General features: G+C 42.3%; 1 protein-coding gene across 3 annotated transcripts; it reads left to right on the forward strand.

The window, feature by feature from the left end:
• On the forward strand, positions 1-16,788 carry kank2 (KN motif and ankyrin repeat domains 2). Of its 3 annotated transcripts, none has more exons than XM_038703072.1 (13): positions 1-133; positions 6,383-6,467; positions 9,223-9,295; positions 9,600-10,961; positions 11,411-11,620; positions 11,726-11,834; positions 12,064-12,684; positions 12,784-12,871; positions 13,359-13,578; positions 13,866-14,008; positions 14,250-14,450; positions 14,551-14,649; positions 15,251-16,788. In XM_038703072.1, the coding sequence occupies exons 3-13, from the start codon at positions 9,259-9,261 to the stop codon at positions 15,305-15,307; spliced, it is 3,147 nt and encodes a 1,048-aa protein (XP_038559000.1). In that variant the 5' UTR covers positions 1-133; positions 6,383-6,467; positions 9,223-9,258; the 3' UTR covers positions 15,308-16,788. The 3 variants fall into 3 exon arrangements, with proteins under 3 accessions (XP_038559000.1, XP_038559010.1, XP_038559016.1); XM_038703082.1 differs by lacking the exon at positions 1-133 and adding an exon at positions 6,014-6,076; XM_038703088.1 differs by lacking the exon at positions 1-133 and adding an exon at positions 6,050-6,068.
• The last annotated feature ends 10,456 nt before the right edge of the window (positions 16,789-27,244 follow it).

A 27,244-nucleotide genomic window follows, 5' to 3' on the forward strand; every position in this document is an offset into this window, starting at 1 on the left:
TTTGGCCTCGTGGCTGCTGGCCCTTTAAGAGGAGCGGGAGGGGGCGCGCGGAGCGTCTTGGCTGCGGTGTTTTTGTCTTTCTGTCAGTGAGCGCTCCTGGGCCGAGACGGCTGAAAGGATTTCCAGAGAGCAGGTAAGAACGAATAAGTTACCATTCTCCTGCTTGAGTACTGTCTTTGCCTCTCTTTGTATAACTGCATTTTAAAGCGCTCCAGACGAGGCGCCTTCTTGTGAGTGAGACTTCTTTTGTGAAGCGTCGGTTCTGCCCATAACCCCGGTCCTCTCCCTCCTAAGTAACGGGTCCTTTATCCTGTAAAACCACCGCAGCTTCGGTTATATTCATATTGCTGCCTGCTGTTCGGACTAATGAGGGCTTATAATTCCACATTTGTATTTCCATACCTTAGAGGGCTGTTAAACGGAGTCTCATGGTCGCTCCTCCGGTGCGTGCCTTTTTGTTCAGAGCATCATTGGAGGCTAACTCGCGCTGCACGGTGACGAGAAGCGCCGTTGAAGAAAAACAACTATAATACCATAATTATAATAACAATAATCCTATATGAACTGTAAGTGGGTCTGTAAAACTGACATGTGCGTTTACAGTAGCCCTATATTTATTTTGTTTTTCTTATTTTAATATGGGGAAATTGGCTGTACATGTTCTGTAGGCTATAGTATCCCTGTAATAATCAGTGTTTTCATAGAGGGCTCACACACAGCAATTTTGCCTCACGGCCTCAACTTTTGCCATAGGCTAATTGACTAAAGCAGGAGTTTCAGTGTTGCAGGGAGCTTCACAGTAGGCTACAACCTACTGTAGCCTGATCTTGCCAAATCTTCCACAACGAGTCTGATTACTGAACGAGCTACACATTTGGGTCTTTGTTTCTGTTTGGTCTTCATTAAGAAACTTTCCCGGTGTCTCTCACGATGATTTGTTGCAACAATCTAACCATTTAAGAATTTCACTTTTTTCTTCTTTTTTTTTGAAAACGAAAAGCTCGGTGAAGACTCCAGACTCAGGGGAGAGGGTGGGTCCGTGCATTCTGCAAGTTTTCATGACTTCCAGATGTTCATCAGCTTTTTGTTGCCGCTTCTTGCCTTCAAATGTGCTCCTCTCGCCGCCTGAAGCTGGTCAGTGGTAACCGAGGGGAGTTTATTCTCAGAAGATGGATGAGAGGTTGGAGTTGTATGTCAGCTGGGCAGTAGCTTGACCGCAGTGGCGGGATGAAAAAACAACCTAAAACTATATTTAACCGCATTTGTGATAATGCTAAAGCTAATAGCAACACTTGCTCTAAACTCATGACCCTCTTTTTTCCCTTAATAAATTAGTTAGTTACGCCTTATTAGGCAAAATGCACAACTTAATGTTTTTCCCCTGCATATGTAATTTGTTTGTTTGAAGGATTGTTTGATTGGTAACAAACATAACATAAACAAACATATCTCATGATATGTGTGGTAGATTGTCCAGATTGATCTGTAAACACATCAGATGTTGTTTTGATGATGGACATGCAGAGCCTGGCAGGATGTGGGGGTGTAGTCATCAGACTGTTACACTGCATCATACAATACACCACTGTCCTGTTGTGTAATGGGCTGCTGGCGGTATTAAATCACCTACCAGTGAATTGCCAAAGATTGTAGCAGCTGCAAGGCACTCAAATGGGCTCTGTCCTGTCATTCATACTCTTCCTCCGGCAGGTTGGTGGTCTGTGGTGTAAGTCTAATATTTAGTTTTCCCATAATGAGGTGAATTGGGTGAACAAAATAACACTTTCAACAAAAAACAAACATTATAACCTTCATGATGTTGGGATTTTTTGATGGCTTTTGTATTAGTTTTAGCTAGGTGTACCTAATAACCAGACAACTGGATATGTCCTTGTTGCTTTGAGATCTAGTGAGGAGCCTGGGGAGAAGAGATTCCGTCCTTGCAGCGCAAGCAGCCGGTATAATTCTCAAACCATTCCCAAGCTTGAGCAGAATAGTAAAAACTAACTCTTCCTGGTTTGTCTGGGGACCCCCTGGAATCCCCCCAGACCGCAGTTTTGGGATCTCTGGTCAGGTTTGTCTGCAGCTGGAGTTTCTTTTATTATTTTTATGTTTTTTTTTTACCAACCTGGAATGTGATTGTCTCATTACAGCATTTGGACCCAGGGATGCTGTGGTGGAATGCAGGGTTATAAACTCCATTTGCACACTAGGCCACACACCGGGCATTTAAATGGTTTAGCGAGGCTAATGAAATTGCACCCTGAACCTGCATGAGTCTTGTCACTGTCTAGGGTCTAACGCTGACGAGCTATTTTGGACAGTTTTACTGCATGATGAATTATCTGTTCTGTTAAAACAATACTGCATTAAATATCACTTGAAATGAAGAAAGTTAGTGATTTAATGCTGTTAACATTCCTTTTTCAGTGCATGTACATACAGTCAAGTGTTGTTGTTTTTTGTGTCTGCACCTACCCCATTTTTTAGCAAAAAAACCCTCCAACGTAGCCTTTAAATATACCCTTTTCACACCATCATATCAAATTTTATAATAATGATTAAACCCAAAGTTTTTAGTTGTATTAGAGGATGATTAGTTTATAAAGTAGGGAAAAACCTATTGGTGATTAGTTTATAAAGTAGGGATAAACCTTTTGGTCTCTCATTGTGAGACCAATATTGCAGAGGTATCAGCCTGATTTCGTAAAGACAGTGAGGGGTGATAGTCCTACTTAACTATATTGATTGGGCAACCAGTATAGTAATGTTTTCAGAGAACATATGGTCTAATCTGGCTTTCGAGGTAGTAGGTACAGTAATTCTTTATCTGCTTGAATAATCTGACTTCATCTCCTTTAATACGTTAATACTTCAGAAAATACTTTCCTGTCCGGTAAAGCACACAACATGTTGGAGAAGTCAGTGTCATGGATGTTTCCTTGGCCTGTTTTCTTGTCTTTATGGCCACCAGGTCTTTTGATCAGCACCTCTTATTGAATCAGGAAGTAATTGATAAGAGAGGGAACCACTTAACTACATCGCTGCTATAGTAAGATTACTTCCTCTGCTTTGCAGTGCCATCCTCTCAGTACCACAACACACGCTGGCCTGAGCTTTTAACCCCAACACTGCTGTGACCGACTCTCCACCACCCGCCTCACTGCCATCTGGACTTTGTATTCCTCCCCTGCAGACCTCACAGTTTCCTCAAAACAGTGTAACTCCCTTGCCTCTCTGCTCCGCATCATTCTTAATCCCGACCTCCACAACTGCACAGGAATTTTCTCCTCCCAATTTTTTTTTTGTCTTTTTTTCCCGGTGCCGCTCCTTGCTGCTCAGCCCCACCCTTGCTTGGTTTCCTGTTGGAGGTCAGCACAATGACCAATAGCAGACTGGCGAGTGTTTACTCTGCTCCTGTTCCAGGAGTAATGGGAGCTGGCCGGCCCCTCCCCTTGGCTGTACTCTAGCCAGGACTAGACTGCTCAGCCCAGCGCCGTCTGCTCCTCCATACCACCACTCCTTAATGTAAAAAACAGGGCTTTTTGTGAAAGGGCAGAGAGTCCTGAAGGTACGCCCCATTGGGTTATGATTTCACTGTCCTGAGTTTAAAGCCCAAATTAGTCACAACCACATGTCCAGCAGCAGCACAAGACCACACTGTACTGCCATGTTGATATGAGATCATCTGGCCTCGTTACACATGGTGAAGGCCCTGTCTGTCAGGCAGTGACGTACACTGTTCAGACACATTATGCTTGTTGACAAATGGCTGTTGTTGCTTCTACATGGAGCGTTCTTCAGCTGTTCAAGGGGGAGATTTGTTATAATGTTTCCTGATTTATTATTCATTTAGGACCAGTTGGCTAAATGAAGCCATATGTTCTGCAGACTGAGGAGGACAAAGAAGATTGATCAACCACCATGTCTCCTGTTGTGATCTTTGTGTAATATTTAAAACTCTTCTGCATGTCTATGTCAAGGTCTTTGTGGCCTGTTATGCTGAGAAAAAAACCCAACAATCAGCTTTTTTTAGTTAGACAAAGTGCAGCTTCTCGTAGGGATTCTCTATTGTCGGCCTATTTTTAGGAGCGGAATGCACAAATGATGGTAATCTTCTAGGCGGAGCCATTTAAGATTATGAGGAAAGGTCCTTTGAAACTTTATATTCTCATTGTGAGAAGTTCTTGCAGCCCTTTATGTGACGTTTCTTGTGTCCTTCCTGCGTTAACAGCAGCAGACAACACTCTGGTGACAGCAGCAGGATTTGCAGTGATTCATACTGGTGGAGTCAAAATCCGAGAACAGTAATGGTCTTCTCATTCGAGAAGTTTCCATCTAAAACTCTCAGCAGCATTTCTTTTTCCTTCCCCCCTCCTCTTGCAGTGTTGCCTTTCTTTACTCGCGTTCCCACTCTTTCTCTCCCACCCTCCTTCATTTACTGTACTGCTCTCCTCTGTTTTCTCTCTTCCTTTTTTCCCTTTCTCACTTACGCTCTCCTTCTCCTTGTTACTTTTAATCCTGGGCTGGGAGGAAGTGACTGAGTTGTTTCTGGATCCTCTGGGAATAGAAAGATGGAGCTCCCTTTCCTGTAACCCTTCATCGGACCTCAGACTACTTGCAACATATCATCTCTGTTTTGTCACATCAATTAGCTTGGTATGACTAGAGTGGCACATGCACTGGCAAAGCAGTGACCATCTGACAGTCTTTCTATGATGTATCAACATTATGCATTTTGTCATCTGTTGTTATCAAATATTCCTACTTATTGGGTGGATAATAAATCAGAAATGTATCATCACACCGTCAGGTTTACCATCACAAAGACAGACAAATTTAAAGCAGATAAATCAACTTGGCTTTCATATCATCGGTGCCCTTACCTGAACAAATCAACTTAAAAGCTACAGCTGTGTTTGTTGATCTGTGGGAGTCTTCAGGCTTCTGTCTATGTTGGGGGATCTGTGTGTTCTCATCTGGACTGTGTGGGAGTCGATGGGAGTTCAAGTTGTGTCCTGTAAATTTTGTCTTCCACAAGTATTTGCACCAACACAGGGTTATAGCTAAACACTCCACATAGTCCATGGTGCTTAATCCTGTCCTTGGAGTTTTTGCCATTGATATATAAGTCTCTATAATCAGGTAGGGATGTATTCATAATATTGTGTTATTTTACATAAATAGGAGCAAGGATAGCTAGTCATTTTTGGAGCCTCGGGGCACTTCGAGATATAGACATCAATCCTTTAGTCCTGATCCTAGTATTTCCAGTGTCTGTCAGTGTGTGGGTCCATAATAGCACTTCATCAACTGTTTGTTTGTTTTGAGGCAAATTTCCTTGCCACACAGTAACACACACACTGTTTCTCTCTGCCTCTCTCTCTCTCTGCGATACCCCTCCTTGCTTTATATTAGAACCAGCTGTGGAACTAGAGGCTGAATGAATGGCTCTTTGTGATTTGGCTGTCGTTCCAGTCTAAAAGGTCTGTTTCTTCCCCTACCCTTCCACCCTCTGTGGTACTGGCATGACAGCAATATGAAACAATGGACTGAACAACAGCAAGTCTTGTTATGATATTATGCAAAGGTCACCCATCAGTGTATTTGAGACTGTGAGACCCTCCGACAAAATGTCGACCACACTTATCCAGCAGCCAACTCTGAGCGGCCGCAGCCAAAGTATGAGAATCAGCAGATGCAGTCATCCAGCTTATCAGATGGACACGCACGCAGTAATTACAGCGCACGCTTCAGGTCTGTGTTGTCCGTACTGGGAATTCACTGTAAGGTACATGAAATCAGTCTGGTGAAGTCTTTAAAGGTGATCTGAGCAAATGACAGATGTTATCACAAAAACTGGAGGGTGTTTGTGTGTGCCAGTGGATTTGGGAGAGGCAAGAAAACAGAAAACATTGCCCAATCACATGGCAGGGAGGCTCCCCGCCATGAATTGATTAGAGAGCCTTGAATTGGAGAGAGGAATGGGAAACACTTTTTAGAAAGCTGGGAGAGGAGGAGAGCAGCTATGCATGGATCAGGCTTCATACAGGCTGCGCTACAAGGAGGTCAGAGTGTGAGTGGCATTTCATGGGGGTTTATTGTTAGCATCCAGTGTGTCAGTCAAAACCACTAGAATTTTTTGGAATGTTTTTTTCTTGCCTTGCAATTTGTTTATAGTCTTGCATGAGACTCTTTTGTAACCTGTGTCAACAGAGGTACACAACTTTTCTAATGGAGTTTTACTGATGTCTCCTGATGACTACTTGTCTAGATATGCCCTTTTATTTTCATGTGATTTACATTTTCTAGGCTACAAACTACTACAATCAAAAGCCGTGACTGCCAAAGTTGAGGTTTCCTTTATTCTTGTTTCCCACAGGTGCTGACTGTAAGAGTGCAAGAAAAGGAAGGGAGAGCAAGGAGCCTGGGGAGGAGAGATCCCGTCCTTGCAGCACAAGCAGCTGGTATGAAGCGGAAAATAAATCCCTCTTTTCCTAATTCACAAACCATTCCCAAGCTTGAGCAGAATAGTAATCACCAAAGGCTAAGAGAGTCAGTAAGGCAGTGGAAAAATCCATAAAGATCTTCTCTGGGTGGTGGGAAGAGTGGTATTTCTGACTTACCAATACTGAGGTCTAATCCTTTGTAATGGCAATAATAATAAGGTGACTCAATGAGTGGAAGCAATGAGTTTGATCAACTTTGGAGAGCTGACATCGAAATAAAGCCTGGCATCTTAAATTACTTTTCAGGGTGGTCTCGATCCTCATGACACACCAAAGACACAAGAATCTATATACATGCTCTAAATCAAATCCAGTTTAAATCCTCCAGATACAAACATGCAAGAGTTTGGTTGTAAATGAATAAACCTGAAGCTGCCCTTGCATGCACAAAACTATTTTGCACCGGTCACTGCGAGAGGTCAAAAGAGCTACAGTATAATGCATTTATTCTTGTGACATATTACAGGACATACCACAGACATGTAATTTGTGCTGGATGACCTGCATCGTACCCCCCGAGGGTTGTCTTAATCTTAATAGCAGGGAATGGAGGGAGTAGACCAGGCAATGTTAACTTCCGTTAGTGTGGTATGCAGCTGTATGGGGTGGTAGGTGGGTGTAATGGGGGCAAGGCAGTTGTCCTGGATGAAGCTGGCCAGGGAGAATCTTCTGAAGAATGGTTGTGTGGCGCTGTGGAAGGGCGCACACTGGTTTCTGTTCAGATGTCATCTCAAAGGAACTCTGTTTGAGAGTGAGTAAGAGGGAGGAAGGTCAACCTCTCCACCCCAGCCACACACATACACACTCAGGGGGAGTACATACAGACATGCTAACACATCTGAAACACCCAATGTTGGAGAAGCAGATGTGAAGGCCTGGTGGTGTGGGGGCGTTTTGAGGGGGTGATGAGGGAGAAATGGCACCCAGAGAAACAGGAAGCAAATAGACATTTGAAGTAGAGAATAACAAGAGTTTGTGTGTGTAGATATGATTTGAAGGAGTAGAAAACTGCATTTTGGGATTCAAAGAGGAATCAAATGGACGGTTTCGGCCGGCTCGTCTGCTGGGCTGGGCTAAACTGCAGATTCTAATTATATCTCCTCAACTGTCTCCTGTCAGCACTGTCCTCAAACCTCCTGTACATGTACTCTCTCACACTCAGTTTCTCACACACACATACACATGCTCACTTTCTCCCAACCACTCCCCTTCTCTCTGTCCTGTTCTCACTTCTCTCACACACGCAGTGATGACCAGATCGCACTGTACAAAATGCAGCACATAATCAATCTGACACTTTCATTCCATACTAGAGATAAACAGACACAACAGTTCATGGAATTATTACAGATCAGTTAAAGTAATTGACATGTAGGACATCTGATAAATTCCTCAACTATAAGCTAAAATATAGTTGGCTTTGTGTCGGTATTCCATAACTTTAACAGTGTAATCTTTTCTTATCACAATGGAGTGAAGAGTACTTTTAATGTCACTGTTAAAATGGGTCTGTGTGTGCATGTAAACAGTATTTCTAGTATATGACTCACAGTGTGTGGCGATCTTGGTATGAGGGGGTGATGAAGGGGCATAGATAAGGGGAATCGCACCAAGACATTAAACTGACTACAGGACTTCAAAAATACCAAGTCAATTTAGTCAGTGTTTCCAAAGTGCCCTACTTTTCACAAACGAGCAAGCACTGTCTAGGGTCACAAGATAGAGTTCTTGCTGAAGAACCAGAAAACCAGCTTTAAAGTGAAGTGAACTGAGTATGCCCAACAAAACAAAGAGGAGGTTTGCAGTTCAAACTTATGATCTTAGCTTTTAAAGTAATATAACAATGTTCGACTGGCTAATGCTGTGGATGGCTTAAACATTACATCCTCAGTTCCCACAAAGTGATGACCTAGAAAGTTAATCTTTTCCAAGCAGACACAAACTCAGAGACATTGGCGTTGTGGGCTCTCTGTAGTTGCTGGCACTGTCTCTGTGGGAGGAATAAGCACAATCTTCTGTTTATAAAGAGTCAAAATGCATTACCTCTGATATGAAAAATGCATTATTCTCAGCAATTCACTATGCTTTCTGTGTTGAAGCAATGAGCAAGTGAATGTGGAGGGAATGAGAGAGAGACAGTGACCAGCTGAAAACCTCCTGATCGTCAGCTGATGTTGAGAGGGGGAGAAAGCACCAGAAAAACATACAAAGAGGACAAATAGAAAAGGAACAGGAGGGGGAAGATGTGGAGAAAGTGAGGGAGAGAAAGACGAGAGAGTGTCTGTAAACCCTGAATTGAGAGTCGAAGTTAGCGTGCACAGATGATTCCTAATAAGGTTGTAACTGGCAGTCTCAAACCTCTGTCCTGGAATTAGCTGCCAGGAAACTTTCCCCTGTTACTCCTCTTCTCTGAATGCTATGAACAGAAACAAACACACAATCGACTGTGACCCACTATGCTCCAAAAAATGAACAGATAAAATTAGACAGGGAGGCGGGAGGGGGAAGTAGAGACCGTCACACAAAAAGAACAAAAATAGCAAAAATGTATGTAGTCAATTTATAAGATGTCCATATAAACACTGATACACTCTTGGGCACACACAATCATGCATTATTGTATTAACCACTGTCTTGTTATAACTGCAAGAAAAGTAATTCTTGTTCTTTTTACACATTTGGTATCCTCATTTATGTGTCTGTCTCTCAACAGGTGAGAGTTAGTTGGAGACTGTTTGAAAGGCTCATTATGGCTCAGGTGCTACATATGGACCCCGGCTTCCCAGGTGCATCTTCTATTTATTTTTTACTAATATTACTCTTCATAATAATGAAGTTATTTTTAGATAATTTGTTCTTTTTGTTAGGATTTAAACAACGTCCAGGCCATTTAATAGTTGTACTATCCAGACACTTTACAAGGTCAGGTTAGAGTAACTGTGCCATTCCACTTTGTACCTAATTTGGTGATTGTTTCTGAGTACATACATAAATACACAGTAGCCCGAAGTAAATACAATTTTGTAAAGTCTGAGCCCAAGATTAGACGCAGATTTCCGTTTGTTTAAAGTTGATTTCCTTCCCCCTCAGGGAAACTCAACTCGCCTGCTCCTGCTTCCCTGCACGGCAAAGAACAGGAGGCGCCCTACTCAGTGGAGACCCCCTATGGCTACCGTCTGGACCTAGACTTCCTCAAATATGTTAACGACATAGAGAAGGGAAACACTATCAAGAAGGTCCCTATCCAACGGCGGCCACGCTATGGCTCTCTGCCCCGTGGCTATGGCTATGCCGGCTCCTGGTGGACCTCCACAGAGTCTCTTTGCTCGAATACCAGCATGGACAGCCGGCACTCATCCTACTCCTACTGTGCCCCAGGCTACCACACGTCACAGAGGCCCAGCTACAGCACTGCCCGGGTGGAGAAGACCCTGTTGGATGCACGCAGGAAGCTGGAGGAGGAGAAAGAGGGGCGTAGATTCTCCAACCTGGGCAGCATGCACAGCAGCGTAGCAGGATCTAACACCTCTATCAGCAGTGCACAGAGCTACAACCGAGCCCACGGTGGAAGCGGATCCTTCACCCCACTGAGTTCTGGCCTGTCCACTCCAGTGACCCCAACACCAGCACACCTGCAGCATGTCAGGGAGCAGATGGCTTCAGCTCTCAGGAAGATAAAGGAGCTCGAGGAACAGGTGAAGACCATCCCGGTGCTGCAGGTCAAAATCTCTGTGCTGCAGGAGGAGAAACGGCAGCTCAGCGTCCAGCTTAAGAGCCAGAAGTTCCTGGGCCATACTCTTGGTTTCAGCCGAGTTCGTCCCAGAGGAGAGCTCTACATCGACATCCCTGAAGAAGAGATGAGCAATGGAGCTAAGAGCAGCAACAAGCCAGCAGGGCCACTGTCTCCCACCACACCTGGGGGCTCCAAGCAAGACTCAGGTTGTGAGATTGAGGACACAGTGATTGTGGGTGGAGCACGACCAGATGCAAAGCGGGAAGTACGCACCATCGGAGTGGGACCAGAGGACTTGAGGGGCAGTCGTCAGGTGGGAATCGGGGTTCGGGAGGAGGATCTGGGTCTGCTTCCAGAGACAGAGGCACTTAAGAATCAAGTGGGTCATCTTGAGGGCCAGCTAAAGAGGACGATGCAGGAGCTGCAGGCCGCACAGCAGCAGGTTGTAGCAGTCCAGATGGCCCCTCAGGCAGAGCATCCAGTCATGGCTACCAGCATGGGCTGGCAGGAGCCACAAGGCTGCAGCCTGCACACTCTGGTCAGCTTCACACAGATGCCCCAACAGAGGGAACAGAGAACTGTGGGAATCCAAGTGTACACACTGGAACAGCCTACTGTGGTGGAGGTGGGCACTCTACTCCGAGCAGAGTCCTGCAGCTCCCCCTCCCTTCGACCAGCTGGTGGAGTAGTGGAGGGTCACCACAGAGGACCATCTGAAGGTCTGTGTTTTGCTGGTAACACATAACCAAGAACACTTGAGTTACAAATATATTTGTACTTTACCTGAACAGTCTAATGCAGTCCAATTCAACAGCCCTCTGTGAAGCAAATAATGTTCATGTCTCACGGAAGTGTTGAGCCAACAGCTTTCAGCCCCTGATGTTTTCAGGCAACATGTAAATTAAAAATGGACAAAACTTTAGAATTACTTCTCAAGTCCAATACTACTCCGCAACTAACTGCAGCCGAAAACATACTACATAGCTGATTCAGCACCTATATGATACTAAAACTTATTATTATTATTATAAGGCAGGATTTATTGCAATGCCATTGTATTGAATTGCATTAGATTGTAAAAGTGTAACCAATAAACTGACAACTCCAGGATATTTGAGCTTGTGTTAACAACTTCTTATGAGTTGGAGTCTTTTATTTTTTCTCACAGATGCTCCAGTTGAGTTGCCGATTGCAGTCAGCTCCAAGCAGGTGCGCGATGTTCTGAAGAGCGAGTTGTCCACTTCGGTACCTGTAACTAATCCAGTCATCGCTGTAGGCGCGTCTGGTAATCAAATTGGTTTGATGCATTCTAAAGAAGGAGAGACACACCTGCATACGTCCACAGAGGCTGTCCAGTCACAAGAAGGCCCTAAGACAGGTAACGGGACTAAATTTTGTTTAAAACACACCTTAAACGTCATTGTAACTCGCTCTAACCACATGATGTTTCTATTATATGTATGATCACTGATATCTTTTCCAGCCTCATCTCCCCAGTCTTCTCTGAGGTCCATTATGAAGCGGAAAGCAATAGGTGAACCAGGATCTCCCTCTACGAAGAAAAACCTACAGTTCATTGGAGTCAATGGAGGGTAAGTGTCAGTCATTGCAGACCACCAATCAGTTATTTTCATCCACTGACCACTGTGGCAGTTGCTCATCACAGATTTGTAAGAGAGTAGTGAATGTTCACACATAGTCTGTCCTAGCCAAGTGTTTACTGTCAGAGTTAAAAAGTACAAATGCATTTGTATTTCCTGCATGTACAGTGATAAAACAGAAGAGTTGACACTTAAAGCTGTTTCACATCTTGTCTTGCAGCTACGAGTCCACATCATCAGACGATAGCAGCAGTGAGAGCTCAGATGAGGGGAGTGACTCCAGCGAATATCATGAAGCCAGAGAAAAATTACCAGAGTCAACAGTCCAGCACCAGCAAATAGCCCACAACAAGCTTCCAGGAAGCAACAGTGTACCTCAACAGACTGTTGTCAAACTACCAGCCGTCATTCCAGACTCGCAGCAGAATCCCAACCAGTCTGCAACGAGAGACACAAGACTGCCAGACAAAGCCCCCCACTCACCAGCGACCGACACTGTTGTGCAAAAATGTGCCTCACAGCCACCAGCATTTGACTCCACTCTAACTCCTCTATGTCCAGCAAACAGTTCTGCCTCTAAAGAGACTGTCAACCAGTCATCAGAAAAACACACAGTCACCCAGGAGATCACCTCCACATCAAGCACTGAATCCACTCCTGAACAAAGCTCCATTATGTCCTCAGTTACCTGTTCTTCATCGCTGTGTGTCACTAAAACCACTGATATTACCAAGCAGCAATACACCGTCCAGTCAGAAACAGCCGTCCTCTCCAGCCAGTCTGAGTCAAAGCCAGCAGCTGAAAGCATCGCAAATGACACAGCATCTGCCAAACAAGTCAGGTAAATCTACACATGGTTAACAGACAGACTGCTATAGTTGCAATAGTACTATCAAGCCTGTGTGTGGCCATCAGTGACTGATGTCCTTGTCTGTCTCAGAGTGGACCTAAGTGACGGCCTGATGTCAGCTCTTCATGCCCTGCAGAAAGCCCTGGGGGATCCCAATGCCTTCAGTCAACAAGGAGCAGTAGGTGTTAATTAAATTCACTTTATTTTCAGGATAATCCACTCAGTATCAACACCGCTTTCCGGGAAATCCAGAAGTGTCCTTTTTTAAAAGCTATCATTACAACAACAACAAGCAGAGGCAAGACCAAGCGAAAACACAGCTCTTCAAAAATGTATTTATCTGAAGTGCATACTCAAACATTTTAGAGGTTATAGGTTTTCAGCAATAGAAGATGTTCTCTTGATTTTTGAATTTGTCAAGAAAACATGGTTTAAGTTATTGTAATACAAATGGCTTAAAAAAACGAGGAAAGGATTTACTGTGTTGAAAACCTTTGAGTGTTTCCCCAGAGGTTTGGTTTCAAACAAACCCTTCTCTTGCACTATATTTTGATATACTTATTATGGTCAGTCTGCATGCCTTTGAGCTGTGCTCTTGCATCTCTCCAACAGTCTGTCAAGTGTGTGTGTGTGTCTCTAATCGTCCTCATTGTGTCTGATCTCAGAGGGCAGCATACACCACAGTGCTGCAGGAGTGGCTGCGTGTGTCGTGTCACAAAGCAGCGGACACTGCTGTCGTCAAGGCCTATATGAGCGCCTTCTCCTCCATCTCCCCTCAGCTGCTGGAGTTTGTAATCAACATGGCAGACGGCAACGGGAATACAGCGCTTCACTACACCGTCTCCCACTCTAACTTCCCTGTGGTGAAACTGCTGCTGGACACTGGTGAGCTGTTTGTGTATGTGGATGTGTGTGGGAGAAAAAAGTAATGAGAGAGACAATATTACACAAGCGTGATTACCTTAACATGTTGAGGTAGGCGATATGGGCACTAAATGTCCATATTCAAAATAACATAGTTCAGAGTTAAACTAATGTTCCATCCCACTGAGTCAGGTGTTTAAGTGTTGTCCTGTATTCACTCATTAGGTTCGAGTGTCTCTAACATTGCTGTCATTGTTTGTGCTGCTGATGTATCCCCTGTCACACTGATTGCCCTACATACCTGACAGGCCTGTGCAATGCTGACAAGCAGAACAAGGCGGGCTACACAGCCATCATGCTGACAGCTCTGGCCGCCTTCCACTCTGATAGTGACCTTCACACGGTCCTGCAGCTGCTGCGCACAGGAGACGTCAACGCCAAGGCCAGCCAGGTGCACCCTCTACTGTTCATTAAGTTTAACTGCACCTCTAGACACAACCCAAACCATGTCAGAACTCGACTTAAACCGCATTTACATGTGCTTTTCAGAACTCTGCTGCTAACGTGTCTGATGACACTGCAGATTTTGTCACAAGATGCACGCTGCAGCATGGACACATATGCAGTCTAAATGATAGCAATTTAGTTCTGAAATTAGATGTTTAAAGATTTTGAATAATCTGTGTTTGCAGGCCGGTCAGACGGCGCTGATGCTAGCAGTCAGCCACGGTCGAGGGGACATGGTGCGGGCCCTGCTATCCTGCGGGGCACAAGTCAACATCCGGGATGACGATGGCTCCACAGCACTCATGTGTGCCTGCGAACACGGTCATGTGGACATTGTGCGTCAGCTACTGTCTGTGTCAGGCTGTGATGCCACTCTCACTGATAATGTAAGCATATATTTTCCTTCATTCTGTCTTTCTCTGTCTTGTTTTTTGACAAGTCCTGCCCAAACCTATCATCTCACCACCCTCCTCTTGTTTGTTACAGGATGGCAGCACTGCCCTGTCCATTGCCCTGGAGGCAAGCCAGAACGACATTGCTGTGCTTCTGTATGCTCACCTCAACTTTGCAAAACCTCCATCCCCTGTGAGTACTTTGATACATAGCCAACACACACGTACTGTTATCATAAGAATCTTCTTTTTACAGTAACCATTTTGCACCAATATTCAACAATCATACAGAGAAGATATTTGTGACTGATTTACACTTAACAGTTGCCTCAATAAGGCACAGGGCAATGCAGCCACAGTGCTTCTTTTGTCTTCAAAGTAAGTGGAAAAGGTTTTCCTTGGACATGCAGGAAATCACTAACTGAAGAAAAGGTGGATGAAGCAGAGCAAGAAAATGGCACATAAAACAGAACTCATGAAAGAGACTAAACATTACAAATGTAATGCTAAGCTATGTGATATAATGGTAAACATATCTGAAAAACGTTTCTTAAAATTTCACACATTAGTTGCATTTTTTTTCTATAGCTTTACGCCATCTGTAAGTGTAACTACAGATCAAATGAGTGTTTGTTTTCATGCTAAACCGTGTTTTTCCTACAGTTCATATGCAATAAAATCTCCACCTTTGTATAATGGTACCTGCATAATATTTGGTACCAGCTAAGGATTTATGTAGCTGCACTTCAAAATCGGTTTTCAACAACAATGCCTTGTCTTTTAACCTCGTCTAGGTTTCACCAAAGTCTCCTCTCTTGGGTTCCTCTCCTCCTGCTGGAGAGACAAAATAAAGCCTGCTCTCCTGCAGGTGACAGCAACTCTACAGCCAATCCACAGCAACTACTCATACAACAGTGTGATTTTCTTTTTTTTTTGTCTGTGTAATTAAGAGAAACAATGCATCTGTTTGTGTGTTTTGTGTTTTCACTCTACATAATTTAAGTACATTATAATGTGCAGATAATTACGTGACAGCTAGCACCATTGTTAACCATTGCTTTTTGTACACATCTGTTTTTTTTTTCAAAATCACAGTGGTGGTTGAAAACGTGGACTTCTTGTGTGGTACAATCTGAAAAACTGAACAGCTAGTGGCTGTTTCAGCCCTGTTTTTAGTGGCACTTACAAATCAAAACTGTTCACTAAATCATATTATTCAGTTCATTATTTTACACTTGTTTTATTCCATATGAATCTTGTAGTAGTTGCTTTATAGAGCGATGTGTCTTCATTGTAATGTGTACAATACTTCTTCCACAGTCGCATCATTACTGTGTGTGTTTGTGTGACTACCATCGCAGTCATTTGGAATAACAAAAGCCACCCTCTCATGGAAAAGTGTCCTTGCATCAACTAGCTCTTTGGTGCTACAATGTAATACAGAAAACACCACATCAACAGTTTATCAATATTTATACACAAGATCTATTTACTGTAGAGTATTTTTATATAGATTTTTTTTTAATCTGACTTCAGAATTCAGAATTTTCACATATCCCGGTTTTTATTTCCCAGACATTGGTAAACTTATTACACCTTTTTAACCAGAGGACAAAAATGTATTTGATGTGTCACCACATTTCCCAAAATAAACCCAAAGATGTAGCTCTCCTAACAGCTCTGTCACACTGTATATTGTGGTGAGAATATTTACACAGGCCTAGGATCATTGTGAAGGAAGAAAGTTTTTGTGAAGACTACGGTACTATGGTCTTTGTATTTTTTTATGTGAAAGTATTTTGGATGGTTTTAAGGAAAGATTAGAGTGTATCTGTGTTTGTAATATTCTGTGCTTATAAGATTTAACAAGAGTTTGTTGAGAAATGACTAAAAGCACAGGTGAAGCCACCTCCGCTGTGGTCATGCTGGTAAGATTTGTCAGGGAACCTGAAAGTGACTGATTGGGGTCTCTAAAAGAACGTGTCATGTAAGATGTGAATATCAAAATAATATATGTCAATATAAACTGGTAGTTATTATGCCTAAAATCAAATTCCTTGAACTTGCATAGGCTATTGATGTCAAAATATCTGTTACTTTGAAAAGATTTTTTCACAATTTTCATATTCACTTTTAAGCAATTGAATTTTTATAAACTAAAACTTTTTTTTAATTTAAGTATCTATCTTTTATAGGTTTCGATTTTTTAAGCTTGCACCTACTTTATATAATCACACAGCTCTTTAGTTTGTGTTTTATGAAGGTTTATGTAAAATTCTCGATTGTGTTTCTCAATGAATTAATAAATGTGGACCACACTGTTTCTACTGCATTTATTCTATATTACAATTTTTTGCATGTAAGTTGTCATTGGTAATGTAAACAGACTTTGAAATCAGTAAATCCATGGTTCGCATTGGTAGTACATGTTAGGAAATGTCCACTAGAGGGCGTTCAAACTGTTGAGTTAATTCTTCCCTCAGTCTGTGTCACTTCCCCGTAAAACAACAGCAAGCACTGTACCACCCGTATCTTCTTGAGGCCTGATACCATCAAAACTTTCCTACCTTTAGTGATCAATTTTATTTCATATGTACACATCTATTTCAGTCTCAACAGTATTATAAATGTGAGATGAATTTACATGAATGTTTTTGGTAGCCTTTTAGGAGTCTTTGTTGTGTGGTATTCAATAAAAAAAAAAAATACTTATGCAGTACGGAATGTATGTATACACAAATTAGTAAAATGATGGCATACTTTACAGGTCCTTCTCACAATGGGGTACGCAAAACACACTCCCACACAATTCTCCTGAAACCAAATGGAAAATAATAATGATCCTGCATAATCAATTAGTAACAACATTGGATTAAAAAATATTGTTCACAAATCTGTCAAAATTGTGTTAGTGAGCACTTCTCTTTTTCCCGAGATAATCCATCCACCTCACAAGTGTGGCATATCAAGATGCTGATCAGACAGCATGGGTATTGCACAGGTGTGCCTTAGGCTGGCCACAATAAAAGGCCACTCGAAAATGTGCAGTTCCATCACACAGCACAATGCCACAGATGTTGCACATTTTGAGGGAGCGTGCAATTGGCATGCTGACTGTAATGTCCACCAGAGCTGTTGCCCGTGAATTGAATATTCATTTCTCTACCATAAGCCGTCTCCAAAGGCGTTTCAGAGAATTTGGCAGTACATCCAACCCGTCTCACAACCGCAGAGCTCCCTCTGGAAAAAACGGGTGGTCCAGAAGGCTAGACAGGTCATGAGTCATCCTGACCACGTTCTTAGTCAGGAATTCTGTCTAATACCCTCAGGACGGCGCTACCTAGCCCCCCCAAGGAAAACTAGCATATGCAAATTATTTTATTCCTTCTGCCATGAGGCTTTTAAATACTGCTGACAGCGGCAACTAGTCATGTGCCAGGCATCGTAAACCGTATTTATTTATTTATTATTTACTTAGTATTATTATCTATTTATTTATTTATCTTCTTGAACTTTGGTCCATGCTTAGTCCATGTATTGTGACCTGTGTATTCGCTGCTTTGTTCTGGTGCCCAAATGCAATATGATGTAATTGACAGTGTTTCCGAATGCTTGATTAATTGTTGTCTTCTTGTCTTGTTTGATACCACTGGTAGGCTAAAACTGAATTGCCCTACGGGGATAAATAAAGTTGTTTGAATTGACTTGAATTGAATTGAAAACACTTGTAACCACACCAGCCCAGGACCTCCACATCCAGCATCTTCACCTCCAAGATCGTCCGAGACCAGCCACCCGGATAACAGCTGCAACATTCGGTTTGCATAACCAAAGCATTTCTGCACAAACTATCTGGAACCGTCTCAGGGAAGCTCATCTTCATGCTCGTTGTCCTCATCGGGGTCTCGACCTGACTGCAACTTTGCACAGCCATTGAAGAGGAGTGGACCAACATTACACAGGCCACAATCAACAATCTGATCAACTCTATGCAAAGGAGATATGTTGCACTGCGTGAGGCACCAGATACTGACTCAACTTCAACTTTACTCGCTTAAGGTTACGTGCGCAGGAGCGAGCAAGCGAGAGATTATTGTTATAATTTATTCCCCTGCAAATCAGCCAGAATAAGATGATCCAGCTGTAGCTCTGTGTCTGTCCTCTCTGCTCCACCTGAAGCGGCTGTGAGCTGCACTTTATCAGAGGCGCTGAAATTAACGTGTGGATTTGTTGAGAGGTTAATCACCTGATAGGCAGAGGAGGCATTATACATATTTCATTTCAAAATCTATGTTTCCCCCCCACCCCTCTTTCCTAATATAAAGTGTTATTTCGCATTGCCTTCCTTGATTAGGCGATTTCGGAGATGGCTCATATAGGAGGCGGTTTACTAAGTGACCAGTCAATCACTCACACACTCAACATCAGTCCCGCTGGCCGCTGGCCGGGCGCTTGTCACAGTCACAGAGCTGGGCAGATGCAAATATTTAGAAAATCAGGCAAATATCATTTCAGTTTAAGGCTTTAAATGTTCTACTAATACAACTGAAATCTAGTGAGCGCACACCATGGCACTGGTGACCCTGTTGGAAAGCAGCCTGCGTCGCTCTTTCACAAGCGAAATAAAATACTTTCACGTTCCATTAACGGCGCATTAAGTGTCTTTAGTCTCTGCAGAGCAAATGAAGACTAGCCTACACACTGTAAGATCTATGTCAGACGATCACTGCATTGAATGAGATATAAGATAAAAGTGTCCTGTTGTTGACCAGAGCATCGCTTTGGACATTAGCCTGTTTCTTTTCTTTAATACACAGTGGTTACTATTGTTTTATAGCAATGTCCGACGGTGAGTCCATAAACAGAATGTTGCGGGTGAAACTAATCTTTCACTCAGCAGCTACCAGCTGTTATTTATTTTTGAGATGCACAGAGAGAGAGAGAGAGAATATGGTGGATAAAATCGTTCTGTTGGGTTTTACGCATTAGGCACAGCTTCCTCTGTATGTACATTTACCTGCTTCAACATCGAGCTGCTCTCCTGTTACTGCCACAATAATTATTTGCATTGTGAATGATTATTTAGATGCTTCAGGAATAATCAGATTGTATTGGCAGCCTGTGCTACTGCAAAGCATGCAGTTTGGTTGGCTACATCTCCATAATAAAAGGCACAAGTAACAAAAGTTATAATAATCAGTTACAAGGTCATAAAATATCAAAATGTTCTTAAATATTCACCACAATTCAGCAACACCTGAATTTTGTGTGTCCCTTTACATAAATAATTTCCACAATAAATTGATGCAGAAAAGGCAGAAACTGGTGCAGAAAAACACCAGAATGCAGGAAATTAAGTCTTTAACACTCTGGGGAAGTACCACCAGAACCCTCAGTTCATAATGCCACAGTTTTGTTGTTATATTATTATAATTAGACACATGACATTACAATTTAGCAACATCAAAATGAGACAGTTAATAGTGTTGTTGTGAGTTTTCTTGTGCCATATAAGTAGAGGATGTTTACTGTTGCTTTAGTGCTTTACAGACTTAACTTTGGGATGGGGGTCAATTATTATGTGAAGATATGAAGTTTTATGGGCTGGGCTAAGCCCCCAATGTTTCAAGATCCTAAAAACACCCCTGCCAGAGTCTAATAAACTAATTAATGCCTTATGTATTTGGTATAGGATGAAGTTGTGTCAAAAAGCAATATTAGGTATCTTGGTCAATTGTTGAGTGTCTACGGGATTAAATAACATGATCATGACCCCATAGTTATCCAGGAATTGAGTGAAACTAAGAGGTGGTAAACAGTGTCAGGGGCGCCCTTATCTAAACTTTGTCTGATGGGAGGCCCACAGTCACATACTTTGAAAACCAAGGATTTAAATAGGGCTGTTCTCAAAATATCGATACAGAAATATATTGTGACGTATTCCTTGCTGATATGCATATACAGATGCTTTTGTATCGATACATCAGCAAATGCTGTGACGCAGTTTTGAAAAAGAAACACAGGGAGTACCTAGGTCTAGCTTTAAAGACTGTGGGCTAACATAACTTACAGGAGTTGCTGCTGTTGTTGTTGCTGATACTACTGGAGGTGATCTGTGACTAGAGATACTAAAACAAACATAGGATATTTATTAGCTAATTAAACAATTATGTGACCATGAAAAGATGTTGAAGTGTTGAGAGCTGCAGGTAGAGGAAATAAGATGCCAGATTCAAAAAAGTGTGGGAAATAATCTGAGAAGGAAACATTAATGGGGTATGGATGAGGGTGGCCAAGGCAGGGGTAAGAGTGAGTAATATTATTTACTTTACATTGACACAGACATTTTTATACGTATTTCCAGTTATTGAGTTTAATATTGTAAACACTGTTGCTGTTAAAATGTAAATCTATTCCAATACTGTTGAATTAAATGATCATTTTAAAAAGGGCCGATATGCTACATATACATATACACTACAGCTGCCACTGCGATCCATTGGCCTGGGATACAAGCAGGAGAAGGCTCAGATGGTGCTGGAGCTGAGAGAATCCACTGACCAACTGGTGAGAGCAGCTGGCCCAAAGATACAAACAGGGAGGAAGTGGAAAGCCCAGGAAGAGGTCGACATGGCAATTAGCAGGCTGAAACACCGTGAAATAGTCGGCAGAGTCCAGGAGGGTCGAGCAGGCCTTGGGAGGAGCGAGACTCCCCTCTTCTGGTCAAAGGCCTCCAAGGAAGAGCGGAGAGCCATGGTGGTGGCAGAAGTGACAAGGACCGAGCAGGAGCGCCTTAACATCAAGGCGGTGTCTCAGAGCCAGCAGGGAGGCTGGATGTCATGGGAAGGTGTCACAGACAGGCATTTGTCATGGTCTGATCTGTGGAAGTTCCCCCAAGCCAGGCTCAGCTTCCTGATCAGATCCACCTATGACACCCTACCTTGTCCCAGAAACCTCCACCAGTGGTTCGGCACTGAAGAACTTTGCCCCCTTTGCAGTACCAGCAATGCAAGCCTCCAGCACATCCCGTCCGGCTGCAAGACAGCATTGTCCCAAGGCCGCTATAGGTGGCGACACAATCTGGTGTTGAGGAAGCTAGCAGAGGTGGCAGAGGCATGTAGACAGGAGGCTAATAGTAGACCTTTCGCGCCAACGAGAAGTCCCATCCTGTTTGCAAGGGCCGGAGAAAAAATCAACCACCCTCACCAGAGAGCAACATCTAGAGTCCTCTTATCTGGCAGTGAGTGGAACATGAGGGTCGACCTGGGGAGGCAGCTCCAATTCCCCAGGGAGATCGTAGAAACTTCGATCCGGCCAGACCTAATCATGTGGTCAGAGCCATGCAAGACCATCTTGGTGGAGCTTACTGTCCCATGGGAGGAGGGAATGGAGGCTGCCAACGAGCGGAAGCGTGCCAAGTATGCGGACCTGGTAGAAGACTGCAGAGAGGCTGGCTGGAAAGCCACCACGTGTCCCGTTGAAGTGGGATGCAGGGGCTTCGTTGGGTCCTCAGTGGTTTGCCTGCTCCGTGAAATGAGATGTACAAGAGCAGGGTGTCGAAAAGCCATTAAAGAACTGGCAGTGGAGGCAGAGAGGGGCAGCTTTTGGCTGTCGCTAAGGAGGAAGAATAGGTAATGGGGGCCAAGTAACACCTAGGGCATCAGCAGGGGGTGGCAGGGAGTGACCCCTGCCATCGCTCCGCCACCAGGAGATGTACTGGGGTTAAAGGAGCGAAACATCCATGACTGGTGGTCCCCAGCTGATGACCCGTTTTATGCCCAAAGAGGTGGAGCACACCTGCACAAAAGGCACCGGTGGAGGTGCGTCAGGCAGCAATGCCCAGCAGGTCGACCATCAGCCTTTATTTCTATAAGTAGTTATGTGAATAAAATTTTCATCATGGTTAAATGCTAAAACAAATTGTACAGATAGAAAGAGCTTGAAATATCCTTTAAAATGATACCAAGACCATGTCTCTAGGTTCAATAATCGCACAACACTGGTCATTTGACAGCCAAAAGTAGTCACTGTATTTTGTCCTCTGTTTTCCTCTGAAGTCAAAGCAAAAGGTGTGACCCTGCGGCACGGCTAAAGCACACTGCTTCTTACGTTGTTAGCCAATGGAAGCAGATTTTGCAGGCAATAAAACTCCCAAGGACGTCGTTCAAATTCATTGAAAATTCGTTCACTTGTAGTTTAGCAACTAAACTAAATGTCTATTACAGTTTAAAGAATGTTTTTACTCACTTTCAGCAAAAAACGAGACAATTTTGTGACCGACAAACTTTGACTTGCTCAAAATGCCAGTATTTTAACGGGAAAGACGGAGACTTGAAACGAGGAGGTATCTATGGTTTTTCTGGTGGTGTAATCAATCAGAACCCGGAAGTTCCACAAAAAACAAGCCAACAGGAGCAATTATTTTCATAACACTGCAAGTTGTCAGGGAAAATCACGAGTTACGTCTGACAGCAGCCGCGATGGTGGAGATAGTCACGTACCTACTATAAGTATAAGTCGGAGGAATAAGTATTCAGCCTGTTTTACTAGTTTGGTAAAGTTGGAAATATATTTACTAATGTTGTTATAATTATTTTAAGGCACAAGGTCTTCATTAAGTTACTGTAATGATCTAAGTTCAAGTCAAAAGTTTTTAGTCAAATTACATAAAAAGACCACATCTTTCGAAGCCCGTGAAACTTTTACCCTCAAACAGCACGAAGTGAACAGAGCACCTTTGTTTATCTGTGTGTAGAAGTAACGTTAGCTGTAAGCATAGTGTTAGCCGGCAGCTAACGTTACTTCTACAGGTGACACACAGCAATATACACAACTGCGTCATTATACGCAAACGTGCCATTTTACATTTTTAATGTTTGATTTTCAAAGCACTGTTTTCAAAGTATTTAAGTCCCTTTTAGGATGAAGTAGATCCTGAGCTCTAAGAAAAGTGTGCCGTGCCATCTCAGGCTAACTTATTTTAAATTTTTTTTCACATAATCAACTTGCATATATGTGTTTTGTCAATCCTGTTACCCACATATCAGTTACTGTTTGAGAAGGTTTTAAATCCATATTTAGAACAAATATGGCATACTATGAAAGAAAAGACACCACTTGTTACAATAAGAGTGTTTGTAAAGTGGGAATATTGACTAGTTATATCCATGGATGAATACGTTCATTTACAATTAATACTGTCACAACATATTCTGTTTTAAGAAAAAGTTATGAAAACTAAGTAATAATATCCCAATTTCTTTGAGTGTATTACTGGTCTCTTCTACTTAACTTGTACCATTAGTTGAATTCACAATTTTATTTTCATTTTTGAAATTATGTTAGAATATTATACAAGTAACAGGGCTGTCACATTGGTAACAGGGTTGACAGCAGTTACTGTATTGGTTATACTGCTTGTTTAAGTTACAGTCATGGGTGTAATGGAGTTATAATGGGACATTCCTAAACTTTTAATTCAAAATAACTAATTAGTATTACTATAGAATATTTTGGAGACAGATTTGTTGAGAGGTTTTAGCATAAAAGATGATACAACTTTATGATGATGCTACAGATTTAACTGTATATCAATTGTTTAATTCAAACATATTAAAATTACGTCTATGAAGATTCTCAGTCATCCAGGTCATAGTTATCCAACAAAGGTTAAAATCAAGGGCAACTGGACTTGGTTGAAGATTTTTCACCTCTCATCCAAGCGGCGTCTTCGGTTCTAAATGACTGGCGGGGAGTTCCGTGTATTTTACCTCTATCGGATCATAATCAGAGTCATTGATACCAATTAGTGGTTGGTGATCCTGGCTATTGTAACAACGGTCGTTATGGTCCACGTTATCCACTGAGACCAAGTGTAAACAACAGTCTTTGGAATTTTTACAAGAGGCCAAATGTAACCAATTGTTCCATCTTCTAGGAACATATAAAAAGACAGCATTATAAATGGGGGATAAGTGGTGTCATATATCCTCCTCTGTTGATGGTCTAGAGATGGTTTCCCTATTCTGGTGTAAATAGCCTCCTTCACTCCTCTTTTAAACCATCTGTCTTCCCCATCCAAATACAGTAATGGAATCACAATGTTGTTGCATTTTCCTCCTTGTCTTTACCTCTCGTGTGAAAGATGAGGATATCAAGAACAACAACATGGCTTTTTTGGAGTGTGGCACATTGAAGAGGACAGGAACCTCCACATTGGAGTATACAGGAAACCCACACACACAGACCAGTACTTACTTAAAACTATCACCACCCACTAGAGTTCAAGCAAGAAATTGTCGAAACTCTGCACTACCAAGTTGATAATGTACCAACAAGTGCCCAGGCCCTAAGAGAAGGAGTACAAAAAGCTGAAGGATGAACTTAATTGTGGATAATCTAACTGGACCCTTGTGAAAACAACCACAAGATCCAGGAAGAACTCTATACTATGCCACAATACTGTGGTTGGTGGAGAAACAAGGGAAAAAATGCTTCATCGTCATTCCATACATGTCAGGAGTGTCAGAGAAACTCAAGAGGATTTTCAAGAAAGACCACATCCCTGTGTTTTTCCAACCCAGCCACACACTAAGATAGAAACTGGTCCACCTGAAAGACCCCACCCCAAACACAAGAACAGCAACATAGTGTATGCTGTCCAATGCAGTGAGGAATGCATTGGGGAAAGCAAACAACCATTAATCAAACGTATGGCTCAACACAGGAAGGGTAACTCCTCCGTTTAAGATTTAGCAGTTTACCTAAATCTGGGGAATAAGGGACACTCTTTTGAAGACAACAACATACATATTTTGGATAGAGAGGACTGATAGTTTGAAAGATGAGTGAAGGAGGCTATCTACTTCAAAGTAGAGAAACCATCTCTCAAGAAAGGAGGATATCTACCAAAGTTATCCCCTACATATAATGCTGTCCTTCATCTCTTTCCCAGGAGAGTGAAAATTCCAAAGACTCTTTTTTACAATTGGCCTCAGTTGACTCCATGGACCCTAACTAACTTTGTTACAATAGCCAGCAGCACCAACCACCAATTGGTATTAATGACTTTGATCATGGCCCCACAGAGGTAAAATACCTGGGACTCCCCACCAATATTAGAACCGAAGAAGCCCCTTGGATTCGAGGTGAAACATCTTCAACCAAGTCCAGTTGCCCTCGATTAACACTTTTTGGGTAAGAAAAGTATATTTTCATGTACAGTGTGATGAAAATGATATGTTAGACTCACTGATATTATAAATTCCAGGACACACACAAAAGCATGTACCTACATTTTTCATCAACCCTGTTACCATCACCCCTGTTACCATTTCAGAGGTAACAGGGTTGACGAAAAATGTTATTGCCAAGTCACTACTAGCCTTGTGGTAAATGTCATGACACGACATGGTGATCATTCATGCAAGGCTTAAATGTACATTTAAAATTTCTAACAAATAAACTATGTTTATGTGGTAACAGAGTTGACACACTGAGCTCGTCCCACTCCATGAGACATTACGTAACTCAAAAAAAAGATGACAATTACTTGACTTTTACCATGAACTTCATAAAAAGGCAAGTGATGTCACTTCCTGGAAAGGATGCAACTTTTGGAACAGTCCATCATCTATGAAGGGGGGACCCGACTAAATTGTTGTTTTTCGCAATATTTTACACATATTAAGAATAAAACCCCTTCATGAGTAATGAAACAACACTTGAGGCTTTATATAGGTTTAAGTTTTTTTATGACAGTTTGACTTTTTTGGCCTCAATAGCAAGTAGAAGTAGAAAAATCATACTGAGGGACAGGCCATTTACAACATTTTCGCAAGATGCTTTGCACAAAAAAGTGATTAAAATCTTTTAAAAACAAAACAAAAGAAACAGAAATTAATTTATTCTTATATTATTAGACATATTATGGAAACTAAATTATAAAATATTTTATTTGTTTTATGGTTTATTAAGATTTAAAGAGCTTTTTTTTTTCTGAGGGACTTAAAATGGCACGTTTTCGTATAATGACCAACTACTGTGCGTGCTCTCTTTGCGTCTTTCTTGTAAAATACATCCAATAACACATCAAGCACATTGCGGTTAAACCCATTTACCTGATGAATCAAAAGTGTCTTTTAGGCAGAGCTTCTGAACGGGAGGGCTTTTCACGGATGAGGTCATCAGGTGAAAGGTCATCATGTGAGTCATTTTATTTACTGCAAAATTATTATTCATTCATTTTACTAATAGTTTGATTGGGCGGGCCTTCACAAAAGGACCTTTACCTTTTATACAGTCTATGGCCTTTATAAATTTAAAAATAAAATAAATTAAGGAAATTTTGCATTGATAAAAGGGCACTTTAGGCATCAAAGGGCAAAAGGGCAGGTGCACCCAGCGCACCCCCCTATGCACATGTCAGCAACAGAGATGTGATAATTGGTAACATTTTAAATAAAACCTGTTCCAGTTGCTCTCATAAGTACAGCAAGCCCTAGTGTGGTGCCAGTGTCCATGCCACTGCCCCCTGATACCTGGAAAAATGCTACATTAAGGGATGTTTAAACACAGATCAGTCAAAAGAAAACAGGTTGATTGGAGCAGCTAGACAAGGCGTAGGTTTTAACCATTCCTGAAGCCAGAGCACCATGTGCATTCACATATTAAAATAAAACCTTTACTTCATTTTCATTGCAAAGCCCATGTGGAGCTCCTGTTGCTGTCTAAAATATCTACATCATGCCTGGATAAATTAACAAGTTTTTTGGGTCTCTCATCTCCTT

Source organism: Micropterus salmoides, unplaced genomic scaffold, assembly GCF_014851395.1.
Source record: "Micropterus salmoides isolate LMB-PRFRI ecotype aquatic unplaced genomic scaffold, ASM1485139v1 Ms_hic_scaffold_10, whole genome shotgun sequence".
Lineage (NCBI taxonomy): Eukaryota > Metazoa > Chordata > Actinopteri > Centrarchiformes > Centrarchidae > Micropterus > Micropterus salmoides.